This window comes from Nicotiana tomentosiformis, chromosome 9 (assembly GCF_000390325.3).
Source record: "Nicotiana tomentosiformis chromosome 9, ASM39032v3, whole genome shotgun sequence".
In the NCBI taxonomy this organism is placed as follows: domain Eukaryota; kingdom Viridiplantae; phylum Streptophyta; class Magnoliopsida; order Solanales; family Solanaceae; genus Nicotiana; species Nicotiana tomentosiformis.
This window is the reverse complement of record NC_090820.1, coordinates 81,919,250-81,931,475: the sequence shown is the minus strand read 5'-3', so window position 1 is coordinate 81,931,475 and position 12,226 is coordinate 81,919,250. Positions and strand designations below refer to the sequence as shown.

The 12,226-nt window shown below is 33.5% G+C and overlaps 2 protein-coding genes across 2 annotated transcripts; both read right to left on the bottom strand.

Annotated features, from left to right (window-relative positions):
* Positions 1 to 4,226: 4,226 nt before the first annotated feature.
* On the bottom strand, positions 4,227 to 5,142 carry LOC138899093 (secreted RxLR effector protein 161-like). Its single transcript, XM_070185210.1, has 2 exons — positions 5,024 to 5,142; positions 4,227 to 4,458 (listed from the first exon to the last, which is right to left on the bottom strand). The coding sequence occupies exons 1-2, from the start codon at positions 5,140 to 5,142 to the stop codon at positions 4,227 to 4,229; spliced, it is 351 nt and encodes a 116-aa protein (XP_070041311.1).
* Positions 5,143 to 9,036: 3,894 nt separating this feature from the next.
* On the bottom strand, positions 9,037 to 12,016 carry LOC104101662 (geraniol 8-hydroxylase-like). Its single transcript, XM_070185669.1, has 5 exons — positions 11,430 to 12,016; positions 10,788 to 10,973; positions 10,362 to 10,651; positions 9,223 to 9,827; positions 9,037 to 9,129 (listed from the first exon to the last, which is right to left on the bottom strand). The coding sequence occupies exons 1-4, from the start codon at positions 11,851 to 11,853 to the stop codon at positions 9,225 to 9,227; spliced, it is 1,503 nt and encodes a 500-aa protein (XP_070041770.1). The 5' UTR covers positions 11,854 to 12,016; the 3' UTR covers positions 9,037 to 9,129; positions 9,223 to 9,224.
* Between the last annotated feature and the right edge of the window lie 210 nt (positions 12,017 to 12,226).

Below are 12,226 nucleotides of genomic sequence, written 5' to 3'. Positions count from 1 at the left end.
ACAAACTCTCAACCTTAAACACCCTAGAGGCGATTTTTCTAAGATATTTTCTTCCTAAATTCATTGGTAAGTGACTTTAATCTATCTCTTTTCAATTACCTATTATATTTCATAAGATTTCAACATCAAATCTAGGATTTTCATGGTAGAAATTAACGATTTGGGTAGAATAGAGATTTTTGTAAATTTGAAATTTAGACCTCGAATTGAGGTCGAATTTCGAAACTAATTACATAATCGGGCTCGGGGGTGAATGGGTAATTGAGTTTTGGTCTGAATCTCGGGTTTTGACCAAGCGGGTCCAGGGTTGACTTTTGGAGAAAAATGTAAAGATCTTAACTTTATGTATTGTAATTGATTTTCCTAGCATTGTTTGTTTATATTTAGTCGATTTTGGTTAGATTCGATTGGTTTGTAGGTGAATTTTAGAAGAAAGGCTCCAGTTGAGCTTTGATTTGCTTGATGAGCAAGTTAAGTGTTGGGTCTAACCTTGATTTGAGGGAATTAGGAACCCTTGAGCTATGTGTTATGTCAATTACATGTGTAGCGACGTATATGCGAGGTGACGAGTGTATATACGCCGTCAAAATAGTTGTTTTCATGCTTTCCCGTATTTTATTAATTATCTCATTCTATGTCTTAATTGTTACATGTCTTAACTGCTTTCTATGCCGTAACTTGTTACATGTCATCTATTTACTCTTGTATTGAAATGTTCGTTTCTTCCATGATTTCATGATTAATTGCTACTTGCCTTACTTGTATACTTTAATTGTCACATATTTCGGTTGTCTTGATACTTTGTATTAATTGTAGTATTTCTTGATTTGGTACGAGGTTCCTTTATGGCTTTGCTTTCATATTCTTTAATCGTCGAGATCCTTGTGAATTGAGTTGTTGAATTGGTTACATTTATTGATTTTGTTTATGGATCGGGTTGCACGCCGCAATGAGTGGAATAAGGGAGGATTGATATTGATACGGTGGGATCGGGTTGCACGCCGCAACGAATTTTTATATGTGATTTTGATATGGTGAAATAAGGGAGGATTATGATATTGATTCTGATTATATGGTGGGATCAGGTTGCGTACCGCAACGGATTGTACATGTTATTTTTTATATTGATATGGTGAAATAAGGGAGTATTGTGTTTGTAAGGTGGGATCGGGTTGCGCGCCGCAACGGATTGTGTGTTTTATATTTATTGTTGTGTTGTGTTAGCTTACGGTATTTTCATACGAGATTCTGAGGACTGATGTTGCTGGATTTACTGATTTCGAGGATTGAGTTTATTTTCATAAGTTAACTGCCTTACTTTTCCTGTGTTTTCTTCCTGTCATTATTTCTTATATTACATACAGGTTATTGTAAGTGCCCCACCTTAACCTCGTCACTACTTTGTCGAGGTTAGGCTTGGCACTTACAGAGTACATGGGGTCAGTTGTACTCATACTACACTCTGCACTTCTTGAGTAGATTTTGAAGTCGGACCTAGCGACGGTCAGTAGATTGCTCGGATTGATTGCCTGACGGAGACTTGAGGTACAGCTGCACGGCGTTCACAACCCTGGAGTCCCCTTCTACCTTATTCTAGCCGTTTATTTCATTTCAGGCAGGTGTGTTTTTATTTAGACTAGTATTTGTATTATTCTAGTCGCTCGTGTACTTGTGACACCATTCTGGGATTGTATCTAGATATCGTTACTGTTATGGTTTTCTCACTCTATTTCAGTTTATTCAGTTTTTTGGTTATTATTTAATTTGAATTGTTAAAAAAAGGCTAAAATCTATTCTAACGTTGGCTTGTCTAGCAAGTAAAATGTTAGGCGTCATCACGGTCCCTAGGATTAAAATTTTGGGTCGTGAAAATTAGTCACACAAATAAAAAAAAACTTTATGTGAAGTTGCGCTGTAGCATGACACATTTGGCTTCACGCTACAGCATGACCCGCCTGTAACCCAACCAACTTTTGAACTTCAATTATTTTTCCGTTTTTGGCTACTATATCAATCTCAAACTCACTTCCAACACATTTTCAATATATGAATCATCATCTAATACAATATTTATGCAGACATACTTAACCCCAACATCCAACCTCAATAACACATTTGAAGCACAAAATGAATTTAAAAGCATTGTTAAGAAACTCGCGAGCGTTAGATACCGGTCAAGATTTAAAATTACATCCTATATTGGGTAAAATTTTGCATGTATAAGCTACATAATTTACAATATGACCGTAGAGTTTTCTAAAGTATACCGATTGTATATAATTACCCCAAGCAATAGATGTTATAGATTTCTAACTCTACAAACACTATAAAGCCAAAGGAGTCCCTTGATTTGACATGGAGAAAACAAAAAGACACCTTGACGTTACAATAATGTCTGAATAATCAAGGTAAACAGTTTGGTGCTATCCAAAAATCTCTTATATAGTATGATTTTTCAGATGGCAGACTGTTATGATTTATTAACGCTAAAATTTTCAAAAATCATGCTTTCTTTCTTTAATTTCGTGCTAGTCAAAACTATCACATAAATTAAAACGAAAAAGTATGATTTTCCGGTCAACAAAGCTACTGTTAAATTTCTTATTCCGTATTATTAATTTATGTTAAGTGTGAAGCAACCATATCATATCTTGAAATTTTTTCAATGAATGCTGACAACCAAATCTTGCTTTTGCAAAATATATCTTAGGCTAAGAGAAAAAGTAGGTTTAGCTGAACCAATGTTATTGATGGATCATGACATATCGTGTTAGAAAAATAATGGGATGAAATAATCTGGCTTCGATAGTGTAGTCTCTGTCCTTAAGGAATTTAAGCTTTTCACTTTGTTTCTACAGGGATATAGCAGAATTTCTCCAGGATTTTACAAAGCCTCTAAAATTCGAGTTTCAGTAACTAACTCAAATTTTCCACAAAAACAAAATATTTGTGAGTTGTAGAAAATAAGTAGAAGAGAAAGAGATGGAAAATTTCCGATGATTTCGTTTTGGAGATGATATGGGTATTTATAATACCTCTAGGAGTCTATTGGAATTAACAGACTCATCTTTTCATAACATGCACCTTTTAAAACCAATAGTCGCCTTTTTTGAATTTATAAAGAAAACTGTTAAAAACGTTTTCTAAATTTAATTTAAAAAACGTTTTAAATTAATTAATAAAATAATAGGTGACTAAAATATTAATTCCGACTACTTTATAGGCCCAAAGCCCAAAGCCCAAGTGCCCAAGTGCCCAATCTTGACTATTAATAATATAGTTAAATTTTTAATTTCCCTCCAAAACATCCTTTAAAATATTCAAACTATATAACACAAAGAAGTGCTTTTAAACACTTCTTCCTTTCTTTCTTTTTTCAATGAGGACGAAACAACCTCTTCTCAAATACTCTCATCAAACACTAACTAATCTAACAATCCCCCACTTAGTTAGTGATTGATGTTGTTTATAAGATTCATGCATATAATAGGTATCTTTTGATTTAAACATACTATTTGTATAAACTATTCTAGGCCTTGTCGAAATTGATGGTTAGATTATGTTTTATTAAACCACAATTCCTATATGACAAGATGGAAAAGCTTTATACACATAAATCGTACCAACTCCACAACTTGTTCACCGTGAGTTTTAGCACCCGATTATGGCATTGTGCTACTTCCTGAATTCTTAAACACTTATCAAGTTTTGTATCCCAAACTTTGATCAAAGCGGCACCACTTCTTGATTTAAATAGGTGAAGATTTAACAAAGTCCTTAACACAGACTTCTTTAGTTCTTAAATCGAACTATTCTTCTTCATTAAGAGTATTTTTGCACTCGCCCTCCTTTTGCTAGGTACTAATTTCCGGTACCTTCTATCTGCCATAACTATAACTTGTTATTACCTTTTAAACGTTTAATATTGTTAAACAATAAAAAACAGTAAGGTTCCCGTTACTAGTGACAAATTTAAATTACCTTAGACCCATAGCACTTGTTGTGCTTATTATCATATCCCTCACGAGTCCTTTAGTGAATGGGTCAACAAGGTTGCCTTTAGACTTGATGTATACAACAATAATAATTTCATCCGAAATTAGTTATCTTATGTACTCATGTCTTAAAGCAATATGTCTAGATTTTTTATTATATATTTTTCTAAATGCCTTAGACATAGTTGCTTCACTATCATAGTGCAAGAGAACAACTGGCATTGGTTGTGGTCACAACTCTATATCTAACAATAGATTTCGCAGCCATTCTGCCTCTCTTCCCGCAGCTGCTAAAGCAATAAACTCAGATTCCGTTGTGGAATGAGTAATGCACATCTGTTTCTTAGAAGCCCATGAAATTGCTCTTCTGCCTAAAGTGAATATCCACCCCGACGTTGATTTATTATCACCAATACTAGTTATCCAACTAGCGTCACAATATTCTTCTAGTACTGAAAGAAATCTGTTATAATACAAAGAAAAAGTCTGTCCTTTTTCAGATAATTTCAGATAATCAAGTACTCTCACTATATCTTTCTAGTGATCACCACTTGGATTATGAATATATCTTGACAATTTACAAATTACAAAGGCAATATCTGACCTAGTGCAGTGCATAACATACATTAAACTACCAATTGCACTAGCATAGTCTAATTGACTAACAGATCTTCCGGGGCTCTCAACCATCTTGCTAGAAATGTCAAATGAAGTATTAAATTCTTTACTACCCAAATAATTAAATTTGGAAAGAACCTTGTCAATGTAGTGAGACCGACATAGTATCAACTTCTCCTAAATCTTTCATTTTAAATTGAGAAGTTAAATACTTCTTAGTTTCATTTATGCCTTCCTTGTTAGTTCCTATGATTAGCATGTCATCAGCATAAAGATATACTATCACTCCATAATCCTTCGTGAATTTGGAATAAATACATTTATCTGCTCCGTTATGTTTAAAATTATTTGATAATATAACACTATCAAATTTTTCATGCCATTATTTTGGATCTTGTTTTAATCCATACAAGGACTTAACTAATTTACAAACTTTCTTCTCATTTCCAGGAAGCACAAACCCTTTGGGTTGCTCCATATAGACTTCTTCATCAAGATCGCCATTTAAGAATGTCGTCTTAATATCCATTTGATGGACATTTAGATTATATATTGATGTTAAAGCAAACAATACTCTTATTGAGGTAATCCTGGCCACATGAGCATATGTGTAAAAATAATCTACTCATCCCTTTTGTCTAAATCCTTTGGCTACTAGTCTAGCTTTAAAAGTTTGTGGAGAACCATCAATATTATATTTTCCTCTAAATCCCATTTACACCCAATCGGTTTAGTATTAGAAGGTAAAGATGTCAATAACCATATACCATTTGATAAAAGAGAATCCATTTCATCATTTACAGCTTCTTTCCAGAAAGCCGAATCCCGCGAAGCCATAGCCTCACTAAATTTAAAATAATGTGTATTTTATTTAATACTTCATCTCTACTTCCTTCTACCAAAAAGACTAGTGCTTGAGAAGAAATAAAATCAGAACCTATATTTTTCTCGTTTCTAACTCTTTGACTTTTTCTTGGTTTTACAGGAGATTCAATTGCCTTTCTTTTATTGTTAGAAGAAAAACTAGGTTCTGCACAATTTTCTTGAGTTACTGCATTTTCACCAATGCGTGCTGCACTATCACCTTATTTAGTAATTTTTGTATCCTCATGTGAATTATTAGAATCACCAATAAACTTTATTTCTAAGAACTCAACATCTTTAGATTTCACAATATATTTAGACTCAATGTCCAATAACCTGTATGCCTTTGAGTTCTCAGCATATCCTACAAATATGCTTTTAATTCCTCTAGGTCCTAACTTAGTTTTTTTAGGAACTAGAATTCTATAATAGGCTAAACAGCTCCATACCCTTAAGAAATTTAAGCTAGGCTTTCATCCTTTCCATAATTCATATGATGAAACCTTAAACTTCTTTGAAGGTACTCTATTGTGCACAAAATAAGTCGTTAACAAAGCTTCCCCCCACAAATTCATTGGTAACTTTGCATGTAAAACTATGGCATTAACCATATCTACCAACGTTCTATTTTTCTTTCTGCAAGACCATTTTGTTGTGGGGTATACGGTGCACTAACTTGGTAAATTAAACCATTTTCTTCACAAAATATAAAAAATTCATTGGAAATATATTCACCTCCTCGATCACTACGTAGGATTTCAATCTTCTTTTCTAATTGATTTTCAACTAATGCTTTGTAACTCTTAAACATATCAAATGCTTGATCTTTTATTTTCATTAAGTAAATGTGTATATCTGGAATGATCATCTATAAAAGTAATAAAGTTTATATTTTCACCTCTAGTTAAATGACCATTCAATTCACATATATCAGAATGCACAAGTTCAAGTAAATTTCATTCTTTGGATGGATTTCTTAGTCATCTTAGCTTGTATGAATATTTCATATTTTTTATCATTATTCTCAACAACATGAATTGATTTATTTTTAGACATAAACTTAACATATCGAAAATTAACATGTGAAAGTCTATCATGCCATAAATTAATAGATGACTCAATCATATAAGCAGAAACTTCAATTTTATTAATACTTAATTTGAACATGCCCTCACAAGAGTAGCCTTCTCCTACAAATATACCATTCTTAGAAAAAAATAATATTTTCTGTCTGTATAACAGTTTTAAAGCCTTTCTTACATAATTAAACTTGCAGAAATTAAATTCTTACAAACATTAGGTACATGATAAACATTCATTAAAATCAACTTCTTTCCCGAAGTGAATTATAGTTCAATTGTTCCTTTTCCAAAGACCTTGGCAGTGTCATGATTTCCCATTAAAACCTTTTCATTACTTGTTGCAACTTCATAATGTTTGAAGAAACTCTTGTCATTGCATATATGAACTGTACCACCGGAATCATACTACCAATCTGCAAATTTCATAGTTGCTGCCATGTTGCATTCGGTCACCATACTCATATTCAAATTATCAAAGGCAGAAACCATAGCAACGATATCTGAAGAAGAAGCTTGTTGTTGTTCAACATTATTTACCCTCTTCTATCCAGCATTTTCTTCATTTCTCTGTCTCTTACGAAATCTGTAATCTCTCTTAAAATGGCCCATTTTTTTTACAAGTATAACACAAATCCTTTCTTAATGTTAGAAGAATTTTCTGTTGGAGCAGCCTCAAACTTTCTCTTCTTTCCAACCTTGTTTTCAGATTTTTTAGAATTATTTGCCTTAATAAACTCAACATAATTCACCTTTGAACATGTTTCCGCAACATATTTATTTTTACGTTTCCGTGTCTCTTCTTCAATTCGAATATGCTTTGCCAACTGGTCCACATTAAAGTCTTCGGTAGAATATAATAATTTCTTCCAATAGTCATTCCAAGTGGCTGGTAATTTTGCAAGTACATCAACCACTTGAAGAGATTCAGAAACATCGACTTCAAAATCTTTGAGCCTAGAAATCAAGACAAGCAACTCATCAACATGCTCCATGACAGATTTCTCATCTACCATTTGAAATTCAAAAAATTTCATTCCAAGGAATCTGTTTGTTCCTTATTTCACAACAGTATATTTATGTTCCAAGGCTTTCAAGACTTCTTGTGGTGTTTTGAGAAGAAGGAACAAATCATATAAACGATCAAAAAGTGAGTTTAAAATAAAACCTCTACAATGCACCTCATCATCTTTATGTTTTTTGCGTGAAGCCTTAATTTCGGCAGAATCTTGAGCAGTAGGTTCTAGCATTGCAGGAAGATCAGAACTCAGCAGATATGCTATTCCTAACTCTGTGAGAAATAACAACAATTTATCTTTCCAGCGGGTGACATTCAAACCATCAAATCGATCCAGTTTGAACACTTCGAATATTTTGTTGAAACCAGAATCAGTACCAGAAGCCTCAATTGCAGTGTTGTTTAAATTCCTTAAGATTGTTAGAAAAATAATGCGATGAAATAATCATGCTTCGATAGTGTAGTCATTGTCCTTAAGGAATTTAAGCTTCCCGCTTTTTTTCTCCAGGGATAATAGCAGAATTCCTCAGGATTTTGCAAAACCTTGAAATTCGAGTTTCAGCAATTAACTCCAATTTTTCACAAGAACAGAATATTTGTGAGTTGTAGAAAATAAGCAGAAGAGAAAGAGATAAAATTTTTCAGATGATTTCGTTTTGGAGATGATATGAGTATTTATAATACCTATAGGAGTCCGTTGGAATTAACAGACTCGTCTTTTCCTAACATGCACCTTTTAAACCAATTGTCACCTTTTTTGAATTTAAAAAGAAAGCTGTTAAAAACGTTTTCTATTTAATTTAAAAAACATTTTAAATTAATTAATAAAATATTAATTTCGGACTACTTAATAGACCCAAAGCCCAAGTGCTCAATAATGACTATTAATAATATAGTCAAAGTTTCAATTTCCCTCCAAAACATCCTTTAAAATATTCAAACTATATAAGACAAAGAAACGCTTCTAAACACTTCGTCCTTTCTTTCTTTCTCCAATGAGGGACAAAACAACCTCTTCTCAAATACTCCCATCAAACACTAACTAATCAAACATATCGAGCGTGAAAATATATATCTTAATATTAGGTATGGTCTACTTTTAAGATTATTTGGAAGAAAAAAATCTATATAGGTGATACTTACTAATTAGGAACAGGTCTTAAATGTATTAGAGAACTTTTAATAGTATTATTATTTATTATTATTATTATTGTTACATTTACACACACACACACACACACACACATATATATATATATATATATATATATATATATATATATATATATATATATATGAGTCGAGCTTATAAAAAAGAAAGCTGTGAGGACTCATATGGCCGACTCCATCGCATAGAAATTAAACTTTCAATTATTATATCTCAACCGAACAATGTAATCATTATAAGAATTTGTTGAGACTATTAGATTTTTTTTATACAAATTATTATTATATATACTGATTATATTATTAATAATAAATGATACTTTTATAAAAGTTGGTATAGCTTTTCTATATATTTTACATTACAATGTGCCCAACAGTAGTGCAATTACTTTAAAGTGGAACTAAGACATCTCACAGATCAACATCTGAAGTAGTCGTACTCAATTCTTCACAGATTTAGTCATATAATTATGTATCAAACCCTTAAAGTGGAACTGGTACAGCTCGCTGAGGCAACGATTTGGCTAGTGTAAGGCCAAACTTCTCTTCCATATCCAAGTCTTTTGGTGCTATCTCCCCTTCAACTTTCCATTCAAATGAATTCAACAAGGAACCCAATATAACTGGAACAGTCCTCATTGCCAAAGGTAGGCCGGGGCATATTCTCCGGCCACCACCAAATGGAATTAACTCAAAATCTTGACCTCGAACTTCAAACTCCGAACCCCAAAATCTCTCAGGCTTAAATACCAAAGGGTCCTCCCAAATTGTTGGATCGCGACCCATTAACCAAACATGAATTAACACTAAAGACCCCTTTGGGATGAAGTACCCACACACCTCAACATCTTTTTGGGCCTGGCGTAAGAACAAGGGGCCTGGTGGGTGTAATCGCATGGTTTCTTTCACAATGCACTGCAAATAAGGGAGTAGAGGTATATCTTGTTCCTCTATTACTTTGCCTTTGCCAATAGCTTCTGCGAGCTCGCTTTGGGCTTTCTTCATTATGTCTGGATTTTTCATGACCTCTGCCATTGCCCATTCCACTGTATTTGAAGTTGTTTCAGTCCCCGCAACGAAAAGGTCCTGTAATACAAATGCACAATTGAGAAACTAGGAAATTTATTGCTATATGATACATCATTGTTACATACTCATATGCAAACGAATGGTTCTCTTTCAGATATAAGTTAGCCTATTTTAAGAAGCAAATAATGTACAATAAAGTCCAGGGGGGTTGGGGGATAACTGTGTCATCATAAGTAGTTGTAGCAACGGATCTAGAGTTTAAACGTTATGTGTTTTGAATGTATATCTATCTCTATTTATACTTATTTTTCGCACGTATATATTGGATTCAACCCCGACATATGAATTCTTCTGAACCACCGAACCTATGATTGGATTCGCCACTGATTAACTATGTGTTTAATTATATCTTTGCATTTTAACAAAATATATAGGACAACTATAAAAATGCAACTAGAACATAAGAAGACAATAACATGTATATGCCAAAGCAAGAAGATGAACAGAAACATAATGAAGCCAAATAAGTAGTAGCATTTGGTAAATTGTATATTGAAAGAATGAAGAGAAAGAAGCAAGTCTCAAACATACCAGGAACATATGTTGTATGTCATTTTTTCCAATTGCCTCAGGATCTTCTTGGCTAACATTGAGCAGGATATCAAGAACGTCGTTGCTACTAGTACAAGTTTGCAACTTCCTCTGCTCCACACGTTCATCGATCAACCCCTCGAAAAGCTTAAGCAACTTCCCAGCATGAACAGTAATGCGTCGCCTAATTCCTTGAGGATCAATCTTTTTTAGCATAGGGATGAAATCCACTATGTTGGGCTTACCAAACTCCTCCATAAATTTGCAGACCAATTCCCTGAATTCTTTACCTGAATTCACATATTACAAACTCCTCCATAAATTGACCATGTTGGTTTATTTAAGCTCATCTCAAACCAATGATATATAAATAAAAGTGCGAGAAGTTCTATATTACAAATCTATGACTATACTAAAAGGACTCACCTGAATTCACATAAGGGTCTGCAAAATCCCTTGAGAAAATGGTATTGGAAAGTAAACTCAATGATGTATAGAAAATAGCTTGACCAATATCCACTGCCTCCCTTGTTTGGCTTTGTCGATGGCAATAAGAAATAAGCTCATTGATCTTCCTAGACCTCAGATGCTGGTTTGCGTCAAGCCTGTTTCCTGAGTATAAAGGTGGCACAATGAACCCAATTTTCAGTAATCCAAGTTTAAACGGGTTTGGGTATGACCATTTAATAGACTTGACCCAAAAGGTTGAACTTGATATGATCCATCAAATTATTGAGTAATCAAAATACTGTAACTCGACTGGTCAAAATGTCACCCAAACATTACAAAATCAAAATTTGATATTGAATACTATGTAAATTTTGAAGAACTTAAACGAATAAGTTAACAAAAATATATTACTTTCCCATTTTGTTTAGTTCAAAACGAAAAATAAAAAGGATTGGAGGTTTGGTTACGTTGGGCGAGTTGAATTATGACCTGTTATTTGAATTATTTTTACCTAACCCATTTTAATCCGAGCAAACTTTGAACATCATGACTCTTATATTGAGTTGACTCATTTTAACCCACTCAAGTTTGGCAGGACTTGTTTATTGCCTCCTTTACCTGAGAAGATGTATGTATTCAAGATTTTCCGGAGGCATCTCCATCGATTATCCATCGGTAGCCAAATGACAGAAGATTGGTGATGGTTGTGAGCATGCATTGAATCTGGGACTGATCTTGAAAAGGCTAAATCTTGCTTTTGGAGAACTTCTTTAGCCCCAGCTGCTGAAGAAATTACCACTGTAGTTGTCTTTCCCAACCTTAGACTGTATATTGGACCATATTTTTGGCCAAGACTTGCAAGGGACTTGTGGGGTTGTGCACCAATTAAGTTATGGAGATTTCCTATGAAGGGTAAAGGGATTGGACCTGGTGGAAGTTTCTTGTTGTTATATCCTCTGCCTCTAATGTCTTTTACCAAACAGAGGACTCGGACCAAAGTCCAGGCAAGTACTAATCCTCCAACAATGGCTAGGTAATCCATGGTTTAATTTGCTTTTGTTAATTTCCCTAACACAATCATACTTAAAAGAAACAGGTACCATAGATTAGTATTTAATACTCTATTTCTGCATTATTTCTTCTAGGATATGGTCGTTTGTATAATAAAAAGAAGGCATGACAGAGGATAGTAGGTAGGGGTGGCTTTAGTACTTCTGCACCAGTTTCGTCCGAATCCAATAAATTCTACGCAGAATTTAAATTTGGATTAAAAAAATCCCAAAAACCTTTCAGCAAATATTATATTTTGACTCATAATTTCAAGTAAAATGACTTCAAATCTAAGAACTTTAAAGGTTAAAACTCATCAGATTAAAATCTTAAATCCGCTTCAGATAATTATTAGTGGGTTCTCA

What these genes read in the sequence shown, in the direction of transcription:
- LOC138899093 (XM_070185210.1), bottom strand. Translation starts at nt 5,142, where the DNA reads ATGGATATTAAGACGACATTCTTAAATGGCGATCTTGATGAAGAAGTC. An exon ending in TGTAAATTAGTTAAGTCCTT is followed by an intron (nt 4,459 to 5,023) that starts GTATGGATTAAA and finishes GTATTATAACAG; the next exon opens with ATTTCTTTCAGTACTAGAAG.
- LOC104101662 (XM_070185669.1), bottom strand. Translation starts at nt 11,853, where the DNA reads ATGGATTACCTAGCCATTGTTGGAGGATTAGTACTTGCCTGGACTTTG. An exon ending in AGACCCTTATGTGAATTCAG is followed by an intron (nt 10,652 to 10,787) that starts GTGAGTCCTTTT and finishes ATGTGAATTCAG; the next exon opens with GTAAAGAATTCAGGGAATTG. An exon ending in ACATACAACATATGTTCCTG is followed by an intron (nt 9,828 to 10,361) that starts GTATGTTTGAGA and finishes TTTGTATTACAG; the next exon opens with GACCTTTTCGTTGCGGGGAC.